This window comes from Anolis sagrei, chromosome 5 (assembly GCF_037176765.1).
Source record: "Anolis sagrei isolate rAnoSag1 chromosome 5, rAnoSag1.mat, whole genome shotgun sequence".
Classification (NCBI taxonomy): Eukaryota; Metazoa; Chordata; class Lepidosauria; order Squamata; family Dactyloidae; genus Anolis; species Anolis sagrei.
This window is the reverse complement of record NC_090025.1, coordinates 56,166,314-56,193,821: the sequence shown is the minus strand read 5'-3', so window position 1 is coordinate 56,193,821 and position 27,508 is coordinate 56,166,314. Positions and strand designations below refer to the sequence as shown.

Genomic DNA, 27,508 nt, shown 5'->3' with positions numbered 1-27,508 from the left:
GGAAAGCATTGGTTGGCATTATGCCCATTCCAGAATGTCCCACAATGGATCTAAACTGAGGACTCAAAAGGTTCCCGACAGAAATCAGTGACTGAAAACAAAGGTGGGAAATGTATGCCTCACCAAATGCTGTGTGTGTAAATGCTGTTATTGAAGGCTTGCGAACTCAATTGTTTTCTTCCCATTTGCAGTGGGAAAAACTACAGATGACGACAAGCGAAAGGAGAAAGATAATCTGCTCAGTCACATTCCACATTATTGCTATTACCTGCGTAGTTTGGTCATTATATGTATTAATAGATCGGACTGCTGAGGAAATTAAGCAAGGCAATGACAATGGTGAGTGCCTTTTTTCATTTTCTTCTTTACTGTTATGATACATCTTTAGAAACTGATCTAAAGCAAGCTTTGTACCACCAGAGGAAAGGAGATAGCAAGTACTAAGTATTTTACACATATTTAAGTGGGAGGCTTCATCTTGATTTCTTTAAATCATAAAGATAGTACCTATTCTTTGATAACAATATAATAATTCTGAGCAATTGAGATATGCACATACACCTCCAGTATGTCAGTGAGATATGTGATGCAGGATGTCCACATTTGTGCTATGTAAAAATGACACAGTCTTTCTATAGAATCCAAACTTTTGGATTGAATCCCCAATCCAACATGAGCAATGACTACTGACAATGCAGAAGGTACAGAAAGTGGGCTTTTCAGAGGATAGGGTTTGATTACTCATATTTTGCTCTCCAGAACTGGGGGGGGGGGGGGGGGACGACGACGGGACGGGATGGGACGGGAGATGATCATGTCAAATAAGGGACACTTCACTTCATTAATATGTGCAATTCATACAATCTAGACTCTCTCAGAATTTGATTGCATTATGTGCCCAGAGAAAGTTAGCATCTGTGTTTCTCTTAACATTTAAAAGACAGTCAACATTGCCTGCATTTTTCATAGTTATTTATTTATCGTGTCAGGAGCGAACCAAGGGTACAGTTGAGATGTATTTGAGAAAACACCAAGTTTTAAAACTTGGCATTATATTAAATGTCCTTTGACCAGTAGCTGGCCACTTGGAGTGCCTCTGGTGTTGCTATAAAGAGGTCCTCCATTGTGCATGTGGCAGGGCTCAGGCTGCATTGTAATAGGTGGTATGTGGTTTGCTCTTCTCCACGCTCACAAGTCATGGACTTCACTTTGTGGCCCCATTAAGGTTGGCTCTGCATCTCGTGGTGCCGGAGCGCAGCCTGTTCAGCACTTTCCAAATTGCCCAGTCTTCTGTGTGCCCAGGAGGGAGTCTCTCATTTGGTATCAGCCATGGATTGAGATGCCGAGTTTTAGCCTGCCACTTTTGGACTCTTGTTTGCTGAGGTGTTCCTGCAAGTATCTCTGTAGATCTTAGAAAACTATTTCTTGATTTAAGGCATTGGCATGCTGGATTATATCCAAACAAGGGATAGCACTTTTCAAAGTGAGGCCCCAGAATTGGTGACAGCCTGTGAAATGTTGGCCAGTTTTTGGATATTTTCCATGAAAGAAAAATGTAGTATCCAATTAGTGGGGGGAAAGTGGTAATCCTGTATATCGGGTAGCCGGAGAGCCGTTTCAGATAGGCCCTATATCCCATGATCAGATCCCAGGTAAGATCAGCTAGAGTAGAATTCTGTTTTTTTCCATTTTGTTTTATTGCAACATTTACTGAAGACATACTCTGCAAGCCAACAACAAATTTTTCTCCAATCCTCCTTCACTATTGCCCCAATGTTGCTGTTGCTAAAATCTCTTTTGAGAGAGAACAAGGAGGAAAAGGATAGATGGGGAGCACAAACAAACTTTGTAAAAAGGGGCTTTAAAATCCAGCTATTCACACTAGGAGATTGGATTTTGTAGCACTGGTGTACGGGGCATTGAAGGATGATGCATGCAGCTTCTTCCCAACTGTGAGAACCAGAGTGCTAACCATTTTTAACAGCCCCCTTGCCTCTAATCAGTGCAGTATTGTTTATTTGGAGGGCTCCTTAAGCAGTCTCCTTGTGGAGAAAAAAATAAGGTATAAATAAAATAATAATACTCAGCATTTGGTTCTACCAAAGTCTGCTGTGCCAACCTGATTTTGCTCATAGCTCTACTACAGTGGTTCCCAACTTGTGGTCCATGGATCACCAGTGGTCTGCAAGAACTAAAATATGGTCCACGGCCTCACCGTTGCAAAGAGAGTGACTGGTCTTACAAAAACCCTCTTATAGTGCTGAGCGTTAGCCAAAAAAAAAAAAATCTTGGTATCTTCATTTTTAGTCCTGTTCCTGGGGTTATTTGGGGCACTGATTCAGAAAATTACATTGGATAGACCACATCAGCTCTAGATTATTAAATATAGTTTTTTGTGGGTGAGCAGATGGCGACTTCTGGATGGCATACGTTTTGTATCAAAAACTAGAACTGATGTGGCCTATCCAATGTCGTTTTCTGAACCAGCACCCCAATTAACCGAACTGAATCTAAAGTTGACCAAAAATGGATTCATAACCGTTTTGGAACTAATGTTGGAGAGTGGTCCCTGGTCATGTGGTCCCTGGTCAAAAAAAAAAAAAAGGTTGGAAATGACTGCTCTACTACATGGTAACTGCTAGCTTCACACCAAGGTAGCAGCAAGCTAATAGATTAAGCTGTGAATGTCATTTTAATCATTGTAATCTACCCCTAAACATTTTGAAGAAAGAGCAATGGTTCAGGGTGCACTGATACTAACTCTACCTTTTAATTATTTTTTAATCTTTCCAAAAGGAGTCCTGGAGTGGCCATTTTGGACAAAGTTGGTTGTAGTAGCCATTGGATTCACCGGTGGTCTCGTCTTTATGTACGTACAATGTAAAGTCTACATTCAATTGTGGCGAAGACTGAAGGCTTACAACCGAGTGATATTTGTTCAGAACTGCCCAGATACGGCCAAAAAACTAGAGGAGAAAATTTCTTCCTCCATTCAGAACACTGAAATCAAAGACACTGTAGTGGTGCCAGTATCACAAACAAGTACAAACTCTCAACCATCAGGAGAAGAAACGGCTTCTGACGGCATGCCAGTTTGATGAAGCGGCATCTGTTCTTCTTCACTGGAGAGTAAAGTAATGTGCTTTCTACTGTTCCGCCACAGTAAAATGGCAGAAATGCTACATATTTTTGATCGAAGAGCAACAGGAGAACAAACAGGAAAGCTGATCAAGTGAAGGTGCACATTACCACTGGAATGTAATTGCGACGCCGCTTTTCACCTTTCTTGATAAGTGTAGTCAAAAGTGGCAAAAAAGAAGAGACCGCAGAGACAGCTTCTAAGGGGCAAACAAACATAGCAACACCACTTTCAATAGCGGAAAAGCCCTGCACTTACAGTTGTACTACTGATGTTCTGTTTACAAGGCGGGGCAGGAGCGGGTGGGGGGAGGTTGGGGACCCTTACATGTATTTGCTACTCTGGTCTTTTTGCTAATAATTGTAATCTTTGAGGGGAAAATACTTTAAAGCAAATTTTTAAAGATTCATATTAACCTTTAAAACCATATAATAGACATACATCAAAGCACAAATTATCTAAATTTTATAATGCGAGAATTTAAACACTAAGGTGGCTTCCTGAATCTGTATAGCATCTAGGATTTAGAAGCTATGTAAAAGAAAACTTTCTCAAAACAGTAAACATTTAAGTTTAAATCGAGTGACTGTTAATTAGGTAAATATTTTCCATGGTCCCCAGTAGATGGTAATCACATCCAAGGTTGTTTTCCAAATTGTATTACCTGGAGAAACAACTTACTAAGTGTACTGCTTGTTTTTAAAAGCAGGATAAAGTTAAGTACAATGATGGGAAGAATATTCCTGCCACCTCTAAAATGATTCTGTTTAAAGGGTAACATGTTCAACGAACAAAAGTGCTGTAGTCCAGAGAAGTGCATTAGCTTAAAGCAGATGACTTTGAAACACTTTCAGTACTTATTTTATTAGTGTGTGAAATATGCAAAAAAAAAGGGAAGGAAAATGGAAATTATTCATTTATTTTAAGAGATCAGGATAGGAATAACTCTGAAGCTGCTAGGATAGTCTTTATGGGCATGATGCCAGTATCTCTCTCATGTACACATGGAAAAGACAATGATTAAAGGTTCAATAGTTCAGTTGTTAATACTGCAGTTCTAGCATAGTGATGTAAAACTGAAGTGTGATTAAATAAACACTGGAGATACACATCAGTATAATGGTGTAGTCGGCAGCGATAACATGTATAGGACAAAAGGATGTTAGCATCCCATTTCAAAAGGCAAACAATCTGATACAAGAGAAACTTGATTCCACTGTCTTATGCCACTGTTACACTTGTTGAATGTATTGTGAGTTGTGCCCAAGTAATGTGAATTATACAAGAACAGTGTTATTAGTAATAAGGGAGACTTGGAGGGCAAACCACAGTGGTTTGTCATTTTAAAAAAAGACTACATTTCACATCTCAGACTTTTAAGAAAATTGCAGAGGATGAAAAGTTGATCCAGGTAACTGCAGAAAAGGAGATTGCCTATTAGTATCAGTTTAAGTAGCATCATTTATTATCATACTGGAACCAGGGCCTGGTTAAACATATACTAACAAAGCAAATAATATTTCTATAAGGTGATATATTACCAAAACATCTTAAATACAAGAGGTATAACTCAACTAACCTGTCATGTTTCAAACAAAAGAGAAAAGTGGCCATTTTAACATTTAAATATTTGGTTGAAATTCCTTCCACAACTTTTTGTGAGATTTAGATTATGATGCATGTTGACTGAGTTGATGGGTCACAGTAAGGTCACAGTTTGAAAATAAATTTCAAACTGGATGGTTTTCCTGCTCAGATGTGGAAACAGTACAATAATAGTTTGGGGTAAAATATTGTTTTTCTTCTTTCTGCCCAGCTATAGACTTTTAGCATAATGCAGTGCTTTGCATTAAAAAAATGACACAGAAGGCAGAAAGTATAAAAGGCAACAAGTTGCATGAGGAAAAACTAATAACATATAAATTGCCTAATATTGAAGTCAGACAACTAGTTTTCCAAATTATAATTTTGAAGTGTCTATACAGTGCAGTCCAAAGCAAACTCCATTGTATAAGTATGTTTTGACCTGCAGATTCCTATGCATATGAAAAGGTCCAGTTACTTAGCCCAAAGCCAGTAATGGTCCGAATACATAGAAATTTGGGCATGACTATACGCATTGAAGGAAATGACCTTACAGTTTAAGAGGTAAAGGGAGCTTATAGAATAAATGTATGCCAGCCCACATTTTCAAGACAAATGGTGATAGTGACTTTATTACTGAAAAGCTAAGAAAGGAAAAAAGTATCTGATATTCTTCTTCTGAATCTCAATGCACATAGTTGAAAAGCAGCCATTGTAGGAATCATTATCCGTTTTTAAAGAAAACGCCATTAAAATGGCACTTGTCGCACAGATATTGCAGTGTTATTTTTTTTAGTTTCACCTGACAGTGAAATCAGAAGATACATCAAAGGAAAGTGTTTTATATAGTGAACTAAGATTCCTACAAATATGATGAAGTTTGTTGAATGCCAAAACAATTTTCTTCAATAACTGTGGGGCTCTCAGAGACGATCCCCTCTGGATTATTCTGTTAGCTTTCTGAGGATACCTAAGCAGTCTATTGGTGCTATTGCTACAGTTGGAAAGCAATTGATACTATCTATGGCTCTGAAACGTGTACATCGGTACACACATCCATTACAAAATTAGCTGTCACATTCTGAATCTTGCACTGCAATGCAATTGATGATGCAAATATTTTCTTTCTGTACAATTGTTGGACCGACAGGTTTCTTACTTGTTTGACCCAATTCTCTTTTGCAACAGACCTTAGATGCTTTTGTGGATGACTTGTGTATTAAAAAAGGTATTTGGGAAAGGGGGAAAACTTAATATAATTGCTAACTGTTGTGAAACAAATTTGTATTTGTATTAAACAGATGCCTCAAAGGTAGCTCTAATTATTTCTTTTCAAAGAGGAATCATCTTGTATTTAGATTTCCTTTGGGAAGTTACATGCCATCAGTACATGGAGACCCTGCTGCAGAAGAATTTTGTCTTAACTATGTGTATATAAAGGTAAAGGTTTCCCCTGACATTAAGTCTACTTGTGTCCGACTCTGGGGGGTGGTGCTCATCTCCATTTCTAAGCCGAAGAGCCAGCATTGTCCATAGACACTAGGCCTGTTTGATCAAGAAAAAATTTGTTTCTAAATTCGATTCTTAATTGGGGTGTTTTTTTGTTTCGATATTAAAAATATTTACAAAACTTTCAAAAAAAATGTTTTGTTATTTACGAATTTTCGTTATTATTTACAAAACATTTTTGAAAAAAAATTTTTCTTGATCAAACAGGCTAAGTGTGAATGTTGCAGTAATGGTCACCTTGATTAGCATTGAATGGCTTTCTCCCACCCTGGACATTCCATAGATAATATTAGATGATATAACTCACCATTTGCCTAGTTTCCAACAGACCTCTGAGGATGCCTGCCATAGATGTGGGCAAAATGTCAGGAGAGAATGCTTCTGGAACATGGTCATACAGCCCTGAAAAGTCACACAAGCCGGATGGCGCGCGGAGGCCGCTTGTGAGCCCGCGCGCGCCATCCAATGGGCTCCGGCGCCCCCCCCCTCCTCCTCCTCCTCCTCCTCTTCCTCCCAGCTGGGAGGAAGAGGAGGAGGAGGAGGAGGAGGAGGGGGGCGCAGGAGCCAGAGCCGGATGGCGCGCGGAGGCCGCTTGTGAGCCCGCGCGCGCCATCCAATGGGCTCCGGCGCCCCCCTCCTCCTCCTCCTCCTCCTCCTCTTCCTCCCAGCTGGGAGGAAGAGGAGGAGGAGGAGGAGGAGGGGGGGGGCGCAGGAGCCAGAGCCGGATGGCGCGCGGAGGCCGCTTGTGAGCCCGCGCGCGCCATCCAATGGGCTCCGGCGCCCCCCTCCTCCTCCTCCTCCTCCTCCTCTTCCTCCCAGCTGGGAGGAAGAGGAGGAGGAGGAGGAGGAGGGGGGGGCGCAGGAGCCAGAGCCGGATGGCGCGCGGAGGCCGCTTGTGAGCCCGCGCGCGCCATCCAATGGGCTCCGGCGCCCCCCTCCTCCTCCTCCTCCTCCTCCTCTTCCTCCCAGCTGGGAGGAAGAGGAGGAGGAGGAGGAGGAGGGGGGGGCGCAGGAGCCAGAGCCGGATGGCGCGCGGAGGCCGCTTGTGAGCCCGCGCGCGCCATCCAATGGGCTCCGGCGCCCCCCTCCTCCTCCTCCTCCTCCTCCTCTTCCTCCCAGCTGGGAGGAAGAGGAGGAGGAGGAGGAGGAGGAGGGGGGCGCAGGAGCCAGAGCCGGATGGCGCGCGGAGGCCGCTTGTGAGCCCGCGCGCGCCATCCAATGGGCTCCGGCGCCCCCCTCCTCCTCCTCCTCCTCCTCCTCTTCCTCCCAGCTGGGAGGAAGAGGAGGAGGAGGAGGAGGAGGGGGGGGCGCAGGAGCCAGAGCCGGATGGCGCGCGGAGGCCGCTTGTGAGCCCGCGCGCGCCATCCAATGGGCTCCGGCGCCCCCCTCCTCCTCCTCCTCCTCCTCCTCTTCCTCCCAGCTGGGAGGAAGAGGAGGAGGAGGAGGAGGAGGAGGGGGGCGCAGGAGCCAGAGCCGGATGGCGCGCGGAGGCCGCTTGTGAGCCCGCGCGCGCCATCCAATGGGCTCCAGCGCCCCCCTCCTCCTCCTCCTCCTCTTCCTCCCAGCTGGGAGGAAGAGGAGGAGGAGGAGGAGGAGGGGGGGGCGCAGGAGCCAGAGCCGGATGGCGCGCGGAGGCCGCTTGTGAGCGCGCGCGCGCCATCCAATGGGCTCCGGAGGAAGAGGAGGAGCCAGAGCCGGATGGCGCGCTCAGCAGCAGCCTCCATGCAATTAACGAGCGGAGCTTCAGCTCGTAAAATACATGGGGCTGCTGCTTCGATATTTTTAAACCCTTCCGGGTTTAAAAATATGTTTTGATATCGCTTCGGATATGCAAAAAATAACGATTTTAATACGAATTAACGAATTAACGAAACGAAACCGACAGGCCTAATAGACACCTCCAAGGTCATGTGGACAGTGAATGGAGTGCCGTTAACTTCCCACAGAAGCGATATCTATTTATCTACTCATATCTACTGTTTATCCACATATAAACAGTGCCTTCAGACACATATATACGCTTTTTTTTTTTACAATGCTGTTATATTGCAGCCTTGAATTGAAATGGATTTACAGTAAGTGGCATTGCTACCCCTTGATGTATACTCAACACTGTGAAAGTGTGAATTACTTTTACTGTGGCATAGTTAAGGAAACACAAACTGGCATATAAGTGGGCAATAATTGGTAGAAGCACCTTCAGCAGCAATTATAGTTGTGCGTATTCCTGGGTAAAAGTCTCTTATCCGTTTTCACATTTGGATCCTGCAATTTTTGCCCATTTGTAATGGCAAAAGTGCTCCAGATCAGTCAGAGTGGATAGGTACCGCTTGGGAACAGTAAAGTTCAAGTCTTGCCACAGATTATCAATCGGATTAATGGGGCTATCCTAAAACATTCAGGTTTTTCTTTTTAAACTACACCGTTGTTACTTTGGTTGTGAGTTTAAGGTCTCTACTGATGAAAAGTGAAGCTCGGCCTCAACTAGATTTTTGCTGTCTCCCACATGCTTTTTTGCAAACTACAAACCAGTGATAGAGATTTTGGCAATGGCTTTATTCTTGCAACAAATTTTTTAACCCATCCTTGTGGAACTGACAGAAAGCCAAAGTTTGGGACATAATGAAGACAGTAACAAAGTACTGATGCTTGTGCATGAAGGGAGGAGCAAACATACAGGTCCAACATTTATTCCCAACTTAAATATTATTTTTAAACCAGAAATCTATGGCCAACTGATGTATTCTCTGAAGCTAGATTGCACATATACATGTTTCTTTCATTACAAGAAATGTTAAACATTGGTAGTGAAAGATATGCAGAAGCCAGGAGGAATCTGTATTCCCTATTTGAAGTTAAAAGTAGCATCACTTGATTTTCTCTAGAAGGGACTTGACTGACAGCTGCCCTTCAGTCACTTCCCGCAAATAGAAGTACAGTAGAATCTCACTTATCTAACATAAACGGGCTGGCAGAACGTTGGGTAAGCGAAAATGTTGGATAATAAATAAGGAGGGATTAAGGAAAAACCAATTAAACATCAAATTACGTTATGATTTTACAAATTAAGCACCAAAATATGTTTTACAACAAATCAACAGAAAAAGCAGTTCAATACATGTAGTAATTGCTGTATTTACGAATTTAGCACCAAAACATTGCAATGTATTGAAACAGCTGTGCATCCAGGCAGAAGGCAGACTGCATTGGATAATACAGAATGCTGGATGAAGGTTGGATAAGCGAGACTCTACTGTAAGTTGAATACACTGCCTAATAAGAAAGATTAATTAAAATAACAAGAAAAGCTTGGCAGCACAAGCCTTCATTTAAAACAGATGGGTAGAATCATGCGGCTGAAGTGATACATCCTGGGATTGTACTTCACAGAAGGTTGCCAACAAGTAAATCAACTTGTGAGTCCCAAGACCACTCAAGGACCCATGTATTTGCAGAAAATAACCGTATGAATTAAGGCATTCTTGTTTTTTTTATTATTATTATCAATTTATTCCTCTCAAGAACAAAATGAACTGTGGCATAATTAAATGTGAAGCATATATTTTCACAGTGCTTCTGATTTTAATTAATTTCCTTGAAGAAATATTAAAATAGTCTTTGACAGAACACTACAAAACATGAAAGAGTAGCAAAGTTTTCTGTTCCTGCTTATGGAGTTCAGGTCTCTTCTCTGGTCAATTTGCATTGTTTCCTTCACTGATTGTAAATGACTTGACCAAAATCCGAGGAGGGTTATGCCACTGGAACATCAAATTTGAATTTTAATAGTATTTCTTTTACCTTTATAAACTTTACATTATGCTTCAAAATACAATATAGTATACCATGTCCAGAATCTCACATCATTCATTACCTGAATACCAAAGTGCAGTGCTGGGCTTCACTTTGGACATGATGAGACTTGTCATGTCTTACCACGAGGTTTGACCTCATTTCCATATATTAAAAAGCATATTTGCAATTTGATGAAGCTGGCATTTATCTAGAGTATAGGCGAATGCCTCAGTCTGTGGTTTTGGTTGCATTCAGGTCTATTTCAGCTTCCTCGCTTGTCTTCTCCATCGTACTGCATAAGGCATCTTGATTTGTAATCTTTCTCATTTTAATATTTGGCAGTTTCTTTAGGTCACCATCCCAGTCTCTTTGAAGGAAGGAATAAAATGACAAGTGATTTAGACAATGTCTTTTTTTAACAATGATTTTTATTAATATTCATTACTAAATATGCATTGTGCTGGAACTGTATAAGTCCGAGCTCCTTTTGTCAGGCTGCCTCACCAACAGTTTCAGAGTTGTCACTTTTCTTATAGTTTTATGAGGGTGGAGTTTAAGAAAACCCTTCCTGGTTTCTATCAGTAAGTTTGCCCACCTTTTGGCCTGTGAAAAGGGAGGCATTTTAGATTAGAGTTATTACCACCAGTGAATCTTGGAAGCAAGACGTGTCTGCAGTTGGTCACAGTGAGATCCAAGGATGGACAAGATAAAGGTAAAGGTTTTCCCCTAACATTAAGTTTAGCCATGTCCAACTCTGGGAGGTGGTGCTCATCTCCGTTTCTAAGCCGATGAACTAGCGTTATCCATAGACCCCTTCAAGGTCATATGGCTGGGCATGACTGCATGGAGTGCCATTACCTTCCTGCCGGAGCGGTACCTACTGATCTCCCATTTGCATGTTTTCGAACTGCTAGCTTGGCAGAAGCTGGGCCTAACGGTGGGAGATCACCCCGTTCCCCATATTCGAACTGCCGACCTTTCGGTCAGGAAGTTCAGCAGCTCAGTGCTTTAACCTGCTGCACCACCAGGGGGACCTAGGACAAGCCATTTCAAGTCAATTAACCAATCCATTAACCAATAATCAATTAACCAATAATTAACACCTTGTGCATTGGGCACCCCTGGGACCCCTACACCAGAGAAAGGGAGCAAGGAAAACTTTCATCTATTCTTCTCAGGAATCACCATGACTAGCAGCTTCAGGAACAACCAGTTACCTTCAAATTTTAAGTATGGACTTTGTTGTAGGGCGATCAAGTTAGGGCCTGAGTGGAGACAGACCCAAGATCAATCAATAAACTATTAACATTACTTGAAAGCAATAGCATGGGCATTGATTCTGTGCGGTTCCTTGCTCAAACAGGAAGGTAATCCAGCATCCCCCAAGCTGATAGAAAGTTAGGATATGTTAATGCTAAAGACATTTAAAGCAACTTGGGTGCGACAGCATATGTATAGATTGGGAAGGTCTTCCACTGACTGAACTCTTACCTGAAGACAAACCAACATTGCTCTGTATTCTGATGTGTAAAATAAAAATGCAAAAATAACTTGCTACTAGAAAACTTTTCTAGGCATTCTGCCAATCTAGACATTCTTGAAGGCAATGCTCAACTTTTTTCGCCTACCTACAGGCAAGGCAACAAATGAGGAATCTTATTACTTGATTACAAACTTTGAAACAGGATCAGTTTCTCCTAAAAGGACACGAGCTTGAGTTTAAATGGTAGTGCACAAAGGTGTAGAAGGTTCACAGTGAAGCTCAGACTACTTGATGCCAATTTTCCCTCTGGCAAATTTAGCAGTATGACATGACAGCAGAAGTCGTACAGCAAGGGCCTTAAGGGGGGAAAGTTTGTAATACAATCCTTGTTTTGGGCTCTATCCATCTACTTTGATTCTAATTTGTAATTTTCTATCACGGGTACCTGCAAAACAGGTTCAAAACCCCCTTTTTTCTGAAATGGCCTATTAAGTTTGAAGGAAAGCTGTCTTGGAACAGCTTTGTTTGTAAGGTATGGGAAGTGACTTTAGAGCAGTGGTTCTCAAACTGCGGGTTCCCAGATGTTTTGGCCTACAACTCCCAAAAATTCCAGTCAGCTTACCAGCTGTTAGGATTTCTGGGAGTTGAATAATAAGAATAAATAAACTCTATTTATATTGCACCACCATCTCCCTGAAGGGACTCGGGGCGGTTTACAAGGCACTCCAAGGTGCATATATAACATACCACAGGTAAAAACAGTACAAAAGTATAAAACAAGTCATATAAAATTGTAACAACCCCTGTAACACATGTAGCATATAATCAAAATAATACAATTTTAAAACAATGATAGGTAAACTAACTGCTGTCAATTCACAAGGTGCCAAGTGTCAGCTTCATATGGGTCCATGCAGCCTACTCAAGGTCAAAGGCATGCCTGAACATCCATGTTTTCAGGTTGAAATGGAAGGTTTGAAGGGTGGGGGCTAATCTAATCTCTTTTGGGAGGGTATTCCAGAGCCGGGGAGCCACCACAGAGAAGGCCCTCTCTCTCATCCCCTCTAATTGTGCTTGAGACGGTGGTGGGACCGAGAAAGGTGCCTCCTGTGTTGATTTCAGAGCCTGCGCTGGTTCATAGAAAAAGATGCGGTCTCGAAGATAGGTTGGAGCTGAAGCGTAAACATCTGGCGACCCACAGGATGAGAACCACTGCGAGGAAGCCGCAACAGATTAAGGACTGCCCAAAAATGGAATCAGCTAAAAAGTGGAAGCCAGAGTTTTTGAACTTGCAAATGCAAGACTAAACACTAGATGGTGCAAGACAACTAAGAATACTGTGCCACAAAAAGCAGCAGGAGCAGTTGAAAAAGCTGACTATATGTTGAAAATGCAGAACATGGCTACAATTTAGATCTGCCCAAACAGCTACATGTTCAAAGCAAGTCTTCGAAAAGTGTGGGGGGGGTGTGTGTGTGGGGGGGGGGGGGGGTGCCTGGATGGAGAAAGATTTATTTAAAGCTTTGGCATGCAATCAAATTCCTATGGGAATCTGTCAGTTGTAAACAAAACACAAAAATAGTGTTAAAGAGAAATTTGCCCATGATAAAAAGTATCCAAGAAAACTGTTTTAAATACTATAATTCTACTAAAGCAAAATGAGCAGTGTAACCTGCGAGTATAAGAAGGAAGATAATATGAGGAAAATTAAAGAGAAATGGTCGATACATTTGGAATTGATAAAAAGAGGTGAAGCCAATGTAAATATTGTACATAGATGGGAAAAGTTGAGCTCATGGATGGAGTTCTAATGGAAATTGTGGCATGGGTTTGGGAGGGAGGGAGGAGGAAAAAACACAAAAGTGTCAACAGAACTAAGTTATATTAGGCCAAACTTCCCACACAGAACCCCCATGCATTGAAGGAACTCACAGGTGTGAATCTCCCTGTAGCCCTGCAAGGTCTACTTTGCCCGCACATGCACACCATGCTGCCATGTGCCAAGCACGCCTGCTCTCCCCTCCCTGCTTGGAATCTCAGAAACAGCCCTCCCATTGGCTGAGAGGCCAGCCAATCACACCAGGAGGAGGCCGAGACGGACAGGCGGAGAGATCTTCAGCCTTCTCTACAAAAGGGGTTCCCTAAGACCATCAAAAATATAGTCTTTGGCAACCCCTCTGAAACCCCCTTGCGAGTCCCGACCCTCAGGGTGAGAAAGGCTGAGCTAGGACGACCATAGGTCCAGTTCTCATAACACAACACATCTAAAGGACATGGATGAAGGCTATTGTGGTGCTACACATGACCAAGCACATCGCAAAATACCCCAAATAACAACAATTTCCAATTCCAAAATACAGTTTAGCACTTCTAAACTGATCTTTGAAAAAAGAAATCAAGTCCTACTTGATTTCTTTTTTCAGACATATCTTAGAAAAATACTATGTAGCTGATTGTTATTAAAATAGTTGCTGGATGAAGGATGAGGTAATAACTCACCTGAACATCTTAAGGTGCTTGCAGTTCACAATGTCAGGAATCTCTGTTGGAAACAAAAATCCTAGGTGTTAGATTAGACACTTAGAGGTTAGTGGCTTCTGGCGTCAACAGTATAAACAAGAATGAACCATACACTCCAAACGTTTGTGGCCTAGAAGAAAGCACAACCCAAATGGTTTCCGTGAAGAATGTACAGATCTTTGGATGTTACTTTTCTGGAGGAAGGAATTCTAAAAGGAAAAATTATCTGCACTTTGTGAACATATGAAAATTACTAAGGAAACACCAGAATCTATAAATTAGAAAATGAATATATGCTGCTAGGTGAGGACTGGCATTTTGAGAGCTTTTAAAACTTCATACAACTGGCTTAATTCTTTATTTCTCTATATGTCTATCACATCTTCAAACAGGTGTGTAGCAATAAAAACGATGGTATATCCTACAGCTTCCATGTCTAATCATTTCTAGCAGTGATGATATTATTGCCAATTTCCTATTTTTTACAGATGTTACAGATGTCATGGTGTTACAGACAACATTTTTCATATGTTCCCGTTTTTTGACCTTGTCTACTTAAATAAATCATAACAAACTTCCCATCCAAAACTACTTCCATAGGATTAGTAATAACTAGATTGTCTTTGGCTGCAGGCTCACAATTTAAAAATTCAGCAACTTTCAATACCACTTATAGCACCATTAAATCTAATTTACTACTTCTTTGAAGAGAAAATTGGCCCTGAAATAGCTCATGTACTGTTCTTGAGCTAAAAATGTGGAAATAAAGCAACACTGGAAAAAGAATACTCTCTTTGACCTTCATTTTTGAACATCGGTAGGATGTTATAACAATATGCAGAACGTTAATTTGACGATAAATATAAGTATCATGTTGAAGGCTTTCACGGCCAGAATCACTGGGGTGTTGTGTGGTTTCCCCAGCTGTATGGCTGTGCTCTAGCAGCATTTTCTCCTGAAGTTTCACCTGCATCTGAAGATGCCAGCCACAGATGCAGGCAAAATATCAGGAAAAGATGCTACCAGGACATAGCCAAACGGCCTGGAAATCACACAACACCCCATAAATATAATGCCTTATATTTAGATCTGGTTTTAGTTTTAGTTTAAGGGAAGCCGGGAAATCTGTAGTGAAGCAAGATGGGGAACACTTTCAACATTCAAAGAAAACTGAGAATAGCAATAGTTGGGATCAGAGTATCTGAACCAAGTAAGCTCAACTGGAATAGTTCTGGGTCTGATGTGTCACATTTGCTGGAGGAGGGCTATATTTTACCAAGAGAGCAATATGAAAGTCTACACTAGTGGAAGCTTGAGAGTTCTTGGAGAACGGGGCAAGTCCCAGCAGATTGGAGGGCGGCAAATGTGGTCCCTATCTTCAAGTAGGGAAAAAAGGACAACCCAAACAATTACCTCACGTTGATACCCAGCAAGTTCTGGAAAAGATCATTAAGGAAGTGGTCTGCAAACACTTAGAAATGAATGCGGTCATTGCTAATAGTCAACACAGATTTATCAAAAACAAATCATGCCAGGCTAATCTGATCTCTTATTGAGAGAGAGTTACACATTAGGCAGATGCAGGGAATGCCGTTGATGTAGTGTATCTGGATTTCAGTAAGGCCTTTGACAAAGTCCCCCATGACCTTCTGGCAAACAAACTAGTGAATTGTGGGCTAGGCAAAACTAGAGTTAGGTAGATCTGTAATTGGTTAAGCGAATGAACCAAGAGGGTGCTCACCAATTCTTCCTCTTTATCCTGGAAAGAAGTGATGAGTGGAGTGCCACAGGGTTCCATTCTGGGCCCGGTCATGTTCAACATCTTTATTAAAGACTTAGATGAAGGGTTAGAAGGCATGATCATCAAGTTTGCAGAAACGAAATTGGGAGGGATAGCCAATACCCCAGAAAACAGGAGCAGAATTCAAAACAATCTTAATTAGAGAGTTGGGTGAAAATTAGATTAAAGAGATGGGCCAAAACTAACAAAATGAAGTTCAGTGGGGACAAATGCAAGATACTCTACTTAAGCAGAAAAAAATGAAATGCAAAGATACAGAATGGGAGATGCCTGGCTCGAGAGCAGTACATGTGAAAAAGTCCTTGGAATCCTTGTGGACAACAAGTTAAACATGAGCCAACAGTGTGATGCAGCAGCTAAAAAAGCCAATGGGATTTTGGGCTACATCAAAAGGAGTATAGTCTCTAGATTGAGGGAAGTCTTTGTATTCTGCTTTGGTTACACCTCACCTGGAATTCTGTGTCCAGTTCTGGGCACCGCAATTGAAGGGAGATGTTGACAAGCTGTAATGTGTCCAGAGGAGGACTTCTAAAACGATCAAGGGTCTGGAGAAAAAGCCCTATGAGGAATGGCTTAAAGAGTTGGGCATGTTTAGCTTTTAAGCAGAGGCTGGATGGCCATCTGTCAGGAGGGCTTTGAATGCAATTTTCCTGCTTCTTGGCAGGAGGTTGGACTGGAGGGCCCACAAGGTCTCTTCCAACTCTATGATTCTATTATTTTTTCATATATGTTTTTATTGCAGACACAGGTAGAATGACATCACAATCCATCAACATTTTCAAATACATATCAAATATTGTTTTCACCGTGTTCTTATCTATTCCACCTTTATCTCCGACTTGTGTCTATCAATTTTACACCCCTCTTCCCCTCCCCTCCCCTCACCCCACCCTCTGGGAACAGTACTCATCTTCATTCAAATATTATTTTAATTGAGCAATCATGGAAAGAGAATGGTTCAGTTCTTTATATCTTTCTTTTCCTTTGACTATTTCTATCAATTTTCCCAATTTCTGAAGCCAGGTCTTCTTGATTTGGCATGATGTATATTTGGCTCTTCTTTCAGAGATGTCCTGAAGCATAAAATCTGCTAGGTAACCATACCATTTTTTAACTTTCTACTTTCTTCTATGATTCTATCCATTTTTGTCATGAACAAACTGAAGTAAAAGAAACCTCAAGTGAAGGTTAGTATGGATAGCAAAAAGCTGCCACCATTGCCAAAAACAGGACAAATGTTGTATAGCTGCATCACAGAACAAACAGAGAAACCCAGGGAAGCATTAACTCTATTCCCTTTTGAAAAACTTGAAAAGAAACTTCATTACTTTTTAACAAGCTTCAAGCCCCTGTCGCCTTTCTGATCTTAAAGATACTGTTTTTACCGCTTACTAATTGACTTGGTTACTCTATTTAAGCTGAACTTCATTTATGAACAAACAGAACTGAGTGAATGGTTCCTATAGTGATGCTCTGCTCACTGCTCAACAACACACACAAGCTCAACTACTTCCTTGCTTTTACAAATCCACATAGTCTGTTTTCCCCCTTACAAAACAGAAGCAAAACTTTACCATCACCAAGAAAAAGCCTAGTTAAATCAAGTCTACAGAGATTGTCTTTCATTAAGGAAAAGGGAGAAGTGCTTCCTAGTGCCACAGAGGGCTTTGAATGCTATTAGATACACATTCCAGGGGACTAGCGGGTCTTAAATCGACATCCCTAATTACAGCATCTCACTGCAATTGAAATCTTAGTTTACAGATTCTACATGCATCCATAGCAGTGGCTCTAACAAGGCATGAATGATTAGGTCACCTTTCAACAAAGGGAAGCCAAGCAAGGTTTTCTATACAAAATTCAACTTTGTAAACATCAAGGCAAGTTTTGATTTTGTTTTGCTGAAATCCCTGATTTTTGTGCTGGAACCTTTCACAATAAAAAATATAGAGGCTGGAAGTAAGTAACACAAAAATATAACAGAAACACAACAGGGCCCTCTAATATGGTAATGTATTGTTGACTTTTAAACATGCCATTTCAAGCAATGACCAGAGAGCCAGTGAGGTCAGTGTTTCCTCATGTGTTGGACTGGACTTGGGAGATTCAGGTTCAAGAACCCATAGCTTAATGGGAAAACACAGGCACTGTCAACAACCAATTTGAGGGTAATCTCACATACAAATTCTTTTTGCAAACAGGGAGCAGCTAGAGCTGGGTCTGTTTAGCCTGCAGAAGAGAAGGTTAAGAGGAGACATGATCACCATATTTAAATATTTGAAGAGCTGTCATAAGGTAGAATGAGCAGGCTTGTTTTCTGCTGCCCTGGAGAATAGGACTTGAAGCAATTGGTTCAAATTACAGAAAAGGAAATTCCACCTCAACATTATGAATAACTTCCTGACCATATAAACTGTTCAGCAATGGAACTCTCTGCCTCAGAGTGTTGTGGAAGCTCCTTCTTTGGAGGCTTTGCAACAGAAGTTGGTCATCTGTCGGAGGTGCTTTTATTGCACTTTTCCTGGATATCAGGGATTGGATTAGATGGCACATGTGGTTTCTTCCAACTCTATGATTCTATCTGCAATTATGTCCATTAAAGGCCTAGACTGCATGGGAAAGCTAACCCTAAAACTGTTAATAAAGAAAGTTCAACATGCACCTTCAAAGTTATATGGAAGGCATCAGGTTGGGACAACTTCTGCTATACCACAGTTGTCAAAAAATTAAAGGAGTCTATATAGCTCAATTTTTATTCACCGGGTTCCTCCAACAAAACCTCAAAACCATTTTTATGGCATGGTTAGTGGAAGTAGTATTAGCTTAGAATAGTTATTTTTCTACGTAGCTCCCAAGAAGGTCCTAGCTGCCTTGGATATCATACTTGCAAAAAGGTGGGGATATATGTATACCGTATACACTCAAGTATAAGCCAAGTTTTTCAGCCCTTTTTTAGCCTGAAAAATCCCCCCCCCCCCCCGACTTATACTCAAGTCAATGTTATTTATTATTTTACACTGTTGTATTATTATTATTATTATTATTATTATTACATTTATATTATTTTACTTTATTACTATTACATTTATTATTTTTCTCAATGTTATTATTACATTATTTTTCTATTATTGTTACATTTATTATTTATTATTACTGTTATTATTACATTTCCATTATTTTATTTTATTATTATTATTATTACATTTATTATTTTACTCTCATTATTATTGGAATGATATGTAAACACATTTACATTGAAGTAAGTTAGAATAACGGTTTAATCAGAGTTGGACAGTCTTATCTTAAATTCAAAAACATTTAACCTACTGATGCCTCAATTAATGTAATTTTTCCTTCTATTTTGAAATTTGCCAGTAGCTGCTGCATTTCCCACCCTCAGCTTATACACGAGTCGATATGTTTTCTGTTTTTTGTGGTAAAATTAAGTGCTTCGGCTTATATTATGGTCAGCTTATACTCTATATACAGTAAGTCAGAATAGCCATTGACCATATGGCCGAGAGTTTTCTAGGAGTTGTAACTGCAATATATATACACACTCACACACACACACAATTTTCCAATCTCTGATCCATGCAAAGGTCATACTCATGTAATGAACATCTGTAGGAAAAAAGAAGCCCTTAGGAAAGGAGAAATGAAAGCAAGAAAAACTATTATAGACTGAAAAATAAGCTCTTAAAGCAGAAAACCAATTCCCAGTTGTCCGGTACAGAGGTCTGATTTACCAACAAGAAATTATTCCTAACGGATGTAGAGATATTCTTATTTAGTACGGTGAGCAAGTAATAGTCATACCTAGTCCGTATCCTTCGTATAGCTGCCTTTCACGTTCCATAGTCTGTCTGATGAATGTTTCTCTAGCACTGTGTTGTCTTGCTTTCCTTCCTTTAATGCTATTCCGCAGTTCAATCTGTTCCAGTTCATCACAGAATCGTTGCAAATAACTGAAACACAAATAAAACTGCATTGCTGGAAACTGATTTGTTCAAATTTTACAGCCTTGCGTTTTCTTTTACACAGCCTCTGGAGTCAACATAGAAACATCCCTAACAGTAGATGCTAATAACAATTATCTCCAAAGCTGAGGTCTATTTGGAGAGGCTGAGTACAGCATAATGGCATCGTAGCAACATTAATCCTTTTAATTTCTACAGATCATATGCTAAGAAACTCATATACAAACTAATTACAGGAAAATGTGATGCGCCTCCAAACATTTTCTAATTAGAGTTGTTAGTGAAAAAATAATATATAAATGTGCTTTACTTATTTTGTTGCCTTATGCCTTTAATGTAACACTTAGCTAATGCATTATGAAATTAACCATATATAAGTGGAATAAGCAGGTCAAAGCTAACTATATAAATAAAGTATATTATTATTATTATTATTATTATTATTATTATTATTATTTTAACCCTATACCTGTACACATCTATTTTTGGTTGGTATTTCTCCCTTCACAGCTATGAAGTTCCCTCCTCCACCTATCATAGACAACCTGAAGTCCCACAACCACAGCCATTTGTCACTAAAAGGCAGTGGGGTGTATCACATAGGCATCTTGCTATACCCCTATTGTAGAATACAAAATGATTACTAGGACTTCATCTCCTAAATGCTTTTCATCTGGCTACATAGACGCTCACACAAACACCAATTTCCTCCAGATACAAATGGGGGAAGCTTGAGCTGCTCTAAGACAGATCGGGAGTAGCAAACTTTTGAGTGTGGTACTTCTGCACTATGTAGTATTGCAACCAGGGCCATAGCCAGAAAAAAATGGGGATGGAGGGGGTGGAATTTTTTTTAGCAAATCATGAAGAGTATTTCCATAACACAAAATAATTTAAACAGTATCATTCAATCTATATTTTTATATTGACTTAATTAAATCAATTTTATTTATTTATTTATTTATTTGGAACTTCCACATTCTTCTCTACCTCCGTGGAGGGACTCAGAACGGCTAACAACAGCAAAAAGTCAATGCTACACAATAAATAACATTTTAAAAACAACATACATAATAAATAAGTTATAAAATACATATAAAAGACCGTTCTAAAATTTTCTGTTTTAGTTACAAAGTTTCAAGTCTTAAAATAACTTAAAATGACTGATAATTGGCGAGTGAACATATATCCCATATCTTGTCTGTTCCAACTACAGTTCTGTCCTCATGATGCACTTTCCCCCGTCCTTAATGAAGGCCTAACACCACTGTTCACCTCTTTTGAGCTCCTCCCTCAGAAAGATATTCTCCCACTACTATCTCATGTAGGGTTTTATCAATTTTTATCCTGTGCATTTGGCACGCCCATCGTGTTCAATTTCTTATCTCGTTATTTTGTAACTGTTTATTTTATTTTGCTATTTTATGTATCTTATTTTGATGTTATTTTTGCTTTGTTGTGTTTTATTTTGCTGTATTGTAATTCTGGCCTTGGCCCCGAGTCCCCTTTGGTGGTTATAAATAAAGATGATGATTGTTGTTGTTGTTATTGAGTACCACAACGTCTGTTGGAAACACTTGAAAACTGTGTCAATACACTTTGACAGAAACCAGGCTCCACTGATAAACTTCAGTGAATACTCGAGAGTGCAAATTCAGTCAATCTTTCTTGACCCATTGTGTTTCTTATATGGGCATAGCAATGGGAACCCTACTATCTGGAAAAGTTGGGGGGAGCAAGGAGGGAAAGGCCTAATTCCCCATTAAAAACGTTCCTCCTACCTCATGCTGAAGCAAAGAGCACAGTAGAGGGGTAGATCAGCCTTAAATAGCCTCCAACTCCGCCCCTGTCAACCGCCCCCACCAAATCTGGTCTCCTTCATGAGGGCCTGCAAATCCCCCCACATGCCTTAGGCTTTACCTGCCAGTTATGGGTGGGCCAACTTAGTTGCTTCCACTATCTTGGCTATTGTTGCAAGTCATAACAATGTGAACAAATTGTCAAAAGTTTGCTTGAGATAGTGCTTGCAGTTCTGGAGGGACTCGTTTAATTTTTGCTTCTCATAGACTTAGCATGGGGATTTGGTTAACCAGTTCAAATTCATGAGTAAACCAGATTTTTTTTGAAGCTGAAAAATTTGGGAGGGGGGGGGGGTTGAACCCCTAACCCCTCCCCACTTGGCTACAGCCCTGATTGCAGCCATGGGATTTTAAAATACAGCTAAGTCAATAAACACCACAACAATATAAAAATACAGTTTTTGTACACAAAACACATAAACATGTGTACACTTAAGGCATCCCAACCACAACATTTTCAAGAGAGAATATTAGTCAATTGTTCTTACTTCCAATTTACCCATCTGTAGCAAACTTACCTTTCTAATAGTTCACAGGCGTCTTGTTTAGTATATTCCATTCTGTTGGGATCAAGGTGACTTTGAAACCAAAGCAATTTCTCACCTACAAAAGTGAACATAAACAGGCATATAAAAGCCACAGAACTTGCCTGAAGCGAAACCCAATTGCTAGTCTCAAATAGAATTGACCAATTTTAATCAGGGCCTGTATAAGTCCACATTTGGCAATATAGGTCAAGGACAGAAATTGTGGGACCCAACAGACAGTGTTAAATTACACCTCCCAGCATTCCTCATTATTGATTCTGTTGGCTAAGGCAGCTATGAACATCTGCGCATTCCTAATTTAAGCCCCAGATGCTTAATAAATCTGAAATGTCACACAGGTGAATGTAAAGTTGTGTCCATTATTTCAGCTGCACAGTACATAGAATTATTTGGGGGAAAGAACAGTTTAACACATGAGAAATGGTCCAGAAACATCTTGAATGTCAGAATGAAGTTTAATTCTTGGACTAGACCTTGGAAACCAAACCATACAGCCACTTTTGATTTTGCTCAGCAAAACAAACAGGGGATTCTTGGTCTAGGAAACTTGGTGTGACTGTGCTAATGAAAATCAACAAGATTTTCTAAAATCTCTTAGAAAATGTAACCTGGACCTTAAATGTAAACAAATTCCTGATATTTGGAACGAAAGAAATGCAGCAAAGATACTGTTTTCTTCATCCTTTTTCAAGACAAACAACAGAATCTAGAATGGGTTTTGTTTGTACAGACAGCATTGATGAATCAAGGATAGAAGCTTTGCTTATTGTATAATTCTGAAAGACCAGCGATCATCACCATACTATTACAAACTTGATAATATATGCATGATAGACAGGTAACAGCTAAATGTTTCATCTGCTCAACATCACAGAACACACATTTCAATATGCTGCTATACTGGTCACAGATGCTAGAATTCATTACCAAGGTCGATACGTTTGTGAAATGAATTCTATGAAGTGAGATTAAGAGCACACTGTTATTTAGCTTTTATTGGGAATTTTTTTTTTCGTGTCAAGAGGAACCACTTGAGAAACTGCAAGTCACTTCTGGAATGAGAGAATTGGCCATCTGCAAAGACGCTGTCCAGGGGACATCTGGATGTTTGATGTTTTACCATCCTGTGGGAGATTTCTCTAATGTCTCCACATGGGAAGCTAGAGCTGAGGTGGGAGCTCATCCTGCTCCCAGATTCAAATCTCCAACCTGTCAGGGTTTAACCCATCGCACCACCAGAGGCTCCACTACGCTAGTGCTTCCTTTCCCTTACGACTGAGCATTAAAAATATTGTCATGGAGAATAGTGACTGTTGATACTCCCACTTTGGAAAAATACAGAATCAAAATATCTTGCTTAAAAGTGTCATAAAATCTCCTTGGGTCTGGTTCTGAAAGCTTTAAATTATCCAACAGAACGGATTTGCAAACCAATAATTCACCTGTCTCTTTTCCTGTGATCTAAGATGCATGTGCCTCATTTGGAGATTTGTTCTAAATAGCTTCGTGCTGCTTTGTATTGAAGGCTTTTTCTTGATGGATAATGAAGCAATTGACAAAACGTTGCAATCATCCATTCTGTTTCGTGACCGTAGAAAATAGTTTTTTTGATTCCTCAGAAATGTTTTTCTTGGATTGCCTGAAAAATAGTTAACCTTTGTTTTCTGATAGCAGTGTGCTTTTCAAGTTATAGTCAAATTTAATTTGATTTTAGAAAGAACCAATTTACACCAATTTATTCCTCCTCGCTCGTACATTTTCTTGTTTTCTATGGAAAGATGAGGCTCAGTTCCACAACAGCCAGTCCACTTGGAGCAACTGCTGGTTGTACTGGTGGTGGTGGTGGTGGTGGTGGAGGAGGAGGAGGAGGAGGGGGATAGTAACTCCAGCTAGAAAAGAACAATTGGAAGCAACAATAATAGCTTGATTTGCTAGGCAGCCAATTTCTGAATTATGGCATGGTCTGAAAAGGTTTGAAGTAATACAAAACAACAGCTTTCTGTTATTTTCTCTGAGTTCACTCAGTTTTTTTTTCATAAATGCATATATTTTACAAGAACATCTGTGGCTACCTCAATTCAGCTGTGTGTGGCAGGCTTCTCAAACAAAATTATGCCTTCACATATCCCAACTCACTAAAAGACAATGCAATATAATAGTGAAGGAAAATGTTGGATTTTCCCCTCTCCTAACTATGTGTAATTTTATTTACATCCGAAGTTTTTTGCATAATTGGGGGAAAAGATCTGAGTATCAAAATGATCTTTCTCCAGTAGATGCTTGTTTGAAATTCTTAAGCAGAAATGGTGTTTTAAGCAGCTGGTTCTGGTCCTTTGATGTAACCTTCTAAGTCATATGCTCATACCATCCCCCTAAGGCAGTATGGCTGCTTTCCTGATGTATCAACACAGCAGGACACTCTGCATAATTACTCTCTTTCCTATACATGTCTACTTGGGAGTAAATTCGATCAAGTTCAGTGTGTATAGCTTCCAGGCATATACTCATAGGATTTCAACTCGGAGCCAAGATGCTATTGGCTGGAAGCAAAGAGAGGACTGTATGCTGTTCATGCTTATTGAGAAATAAATCTTGTTGAATTCAGTGGGATTTACTACCAAGAGTGAAGGAGCCCCCAGTGGCACGATGGGTTAAACCCTTTTGCTGGCAGGAGTGCTGACCGAAAGGTAAGAGGTTCAAATCCAGGGAGCGGGGTGAGCTCCCATCTGTCAGCTCTAGCTCCCCATATTTGTTAGTTGCGAACCACAGAATGGACTGCAAATAATAAAAGTAGCTCAGTTCTCTATGAAATGAATCCAGAATCATATGATGATGTATGATGTGGAAATTGCTAGGCCAGATCTTTATAAGCATTGAATGCTTATGCTTCTTAAAACTTCTGTCTCTTTGTCCTCAAATCCCCGCTCCCTTTTTATCTCCCCCTTCTTTCATCTTTCTCTCTCTCTATCACATTTCCACTATATATGCATTAGATTTGATGTTGAAAACCTAATATCTTTAACTATCCAAGTGTGACTGAATACTCTTTGTATGAGAAATTACAACAAGTTGCCCATGGTACTGCAGACACGCAGATGTCGTCAAGTATTTCAAAGGACAGACATCAAAAGGGACTAGAAGATAGCAGTAGCACTGAATTCAGTACCATTCATAAAGTCAGGCTGATGTTACATTATATAGGCCACCATCTCCCAGAAACTTAAAAGAGCTCCGATTTGTTATGAAAAGTTCATTCTGCAAAGCTTGGAAGTAATTTTTCACCCTTACCTACAACGCTGAGACGAACAGCCTTTTCATTTTTCAGCCTGCCAAAAAGAAAAAAAAACAGTTTTAATTTCTGAGATTAAAGGCAAAAAACAAACATAAAGCTAAAATGAAAATGTTCACGGTGATGGACACATAAACACCTTTTCTAGAATCTCAAGTTGTTTATTAACCAGTTACATAAAAAAGAAGCAAAAAAGTAAGTGCTTAAAAGGAAATAGTGCTTTTAACAGCAAAGTTAGTACAACATACATTTATTGTGGTACTTGCTCTACAGTCAGCACAAATTGTACAGCTAAAAGGTAGAACTAGCAGCCAAAATTGCCTCTTAAATCGGAATGCTCATGTTCACATTTCTTGCCAACCTCCAACATACTCCGGTCACTGCTTCTTAAACTGTGTGCCCTGAACCAAGATGAGGTCCCCTTAGCTCACTGGAGCATACGACCCCCCCCCCCATCCCACCCCCACTGCGTCAGCTCCACTTGCTGCCAATCTGCTACCGAGCACAATTCAAAGTGATGCCTTTAGCCTATAAAGCCCTAAACAGTTCTGGGCCAGCATACTTGTCCAAACATTTATTCCCCTATGAACCTCCCTGGACATTAAAATCTTCTGTGGAGGTCCTGCTCTCAGTCCCACCTCCTTTGCAGGTGCAGTTGGTAGGAACGAGGGACAGGGCCTTCTCAATAGTGGCCTCTCGGCTATGGAACTCCCTTCCCAGTGAAATTAGATCAGCTCCTTCTCTCCTGAAAGAAACTAAAAATCTGGCTGCGGAAGCAAGTGTTTGGAGAGTACCACAGCGCAGTAGGCAGCTATTAAGTGATTATACCGCAATTGGAATGGCTCCTGGATCATGATTTTGAGTCTTATGTTGTTTTAATACTCTATTTTAATGTTTTGATATGTTACAATTTTATGATTTTTATTGATTTTAATGTATAATGTATACTGTATTGTATGTTTATGTTTAGTGTGGCACTGAATGTTGCCAATTTGGAAGCTGCTCTGAGTCCCCTTCAGGGTTGACATTGTTGTTGTTTATTCGTTCAGTCGCTTCCGACTCTTCGTGACCTCATGGACCATCCCACACCAGAGCTCCCTGCCGGCCGTCACCACCCCCAGCTCCTTCAGAGTCAAGCCAGTCACTTCAAGAATCCCATCCACCCATCTTGCCCTTGGTCGGCCCCTCTTCCTTTTTCTTTCCATTTTCCCCAACATCATTGTCTTCTCCAAGCTTTCCTCTCTTCTCATGATGTGGCCAAAGTACTTCATCTTTGCCTCTAATATCCTTCCCTTCAATAAGCAGTCGGGCTTTATTTCCTGGCGTATGGACTGGTTAGATCTTCTTGCAGTCCAGGGCACTCTCAGAATTTTCCTCCAACACCACAGTTCAAAAGCATCTATCTTCTTTCGCTCAGTCTTCCTTATGGTCCAGCTCTCACATCCGTAGGTTACTATGGGGAATACCATTGCTTTGACTATGCAGATCTTCATTGCCAGTGTGATGTCTCTACTCTTCACTGTTTTATCAAGGATTGACATAGAGCAGGGTAAAACTACAGTAAATAAATCAATAAATGTTGAGGTTCCAAAAAATGGCAACACTGAAAGTTTTCTGAACATCACCTAGTGCCTGTTCTAGTGGACTCTGCAGAAGATGCTGCTGCTGTATTTCATAAAAAGGAAACTCGGCCAGTTTAGGAAGCCTTTCAAATGCTGATTTGTTATCAATAAATGTCTGAGTTTTACACCTATTTTATATACACATATACCCGGACACACGTAAAAATTTCTCGAGCCAAAAGGGATCCCAATTGGAAAGGTTTAAGAAGCAATGGAAACCTACAGGGTGGCATTGGCAAGTCATACTCTCCCAGAGAGAGGCTAAATCCTGCCAAGAAAACCCCATGATAGGATCACCATAAACTAGAATACACTAAAAGCCACATGACTGGGACAACAGCTATGTTATAAAACACAAACTGACCTCCTGTAGGAAACA

The 27,508-nt window shown here is 40.5% G+C and overlaps 2 protein-coding genes across 4 annotated transcripts in view; one reads left to right on the top strand and one right to left on the bottom strand.

The window, feature by feature from the left end:
• Nucleotides 1-6,034, top strand: part of MARCHF1 (membrane associated ring-CH-type finger 1) — a 134,295-nt gene extending 128,261 nt beyond the window's left edge. For all 3 annotated transcript variants that reach the window (XM_060778751.2, XM_060778752.2, XM_060778750.2), the window contains 2 exons: nucleotides 192-339; nucleotides 2,797-6,034. In XM_060778751.2, coding sequence (XP_060634734.2) covers nucleotides 192-339; nucleotides 2,797-3,098 — 450 coding nt within the window. In that variant the 3' untranslated portion in view covers nucleotides 3,099-6,034. The remainder of the gene's footprint in view (nucleotides 1-191; nucleotides 340-2,796) is intronic.
• A 2,735-nt stretch (nucleotides 6,035-8,769) lies between these two features.
• TMA16 (translation machinery associated 16 homolog) overlaps nucleotides 8,770-27,508 on the bottom strand; it is a 35,749-nt gene continuing 17,010 nt past the window's right edge. Inside the window, exons 3-7 of the mRNA XM_060778753.2 lie at nucleotides 25,507-25,544; nucleotides 22,189-22,273; nucleotides 19,651-19,799; nucleotides 14,010-14,052; nucleotides 8,770-10,394 (exon numbers count right to left, since the gene is read on the bottom strand). Coding sequence (XP_060634736.2) covers nucleotides 10,256-10,394; nucleotides 14,010-14,052; nucleotides 19,651-19,799; nucleotides 22,189-22,273; nucleotides 25,507-25,544 — 454 coding nt within the window. The 3' untranslated portion in view covers nucleotides 8,770-10,255. The remainder of the gene's footprint in view (nucleotides 10,395-14,009; nucleotides 14,053-19,650; nucleotides 19,800-22,188; nucleotides 22,274-25,506; nucleotides 25,545-27,508) is intronic.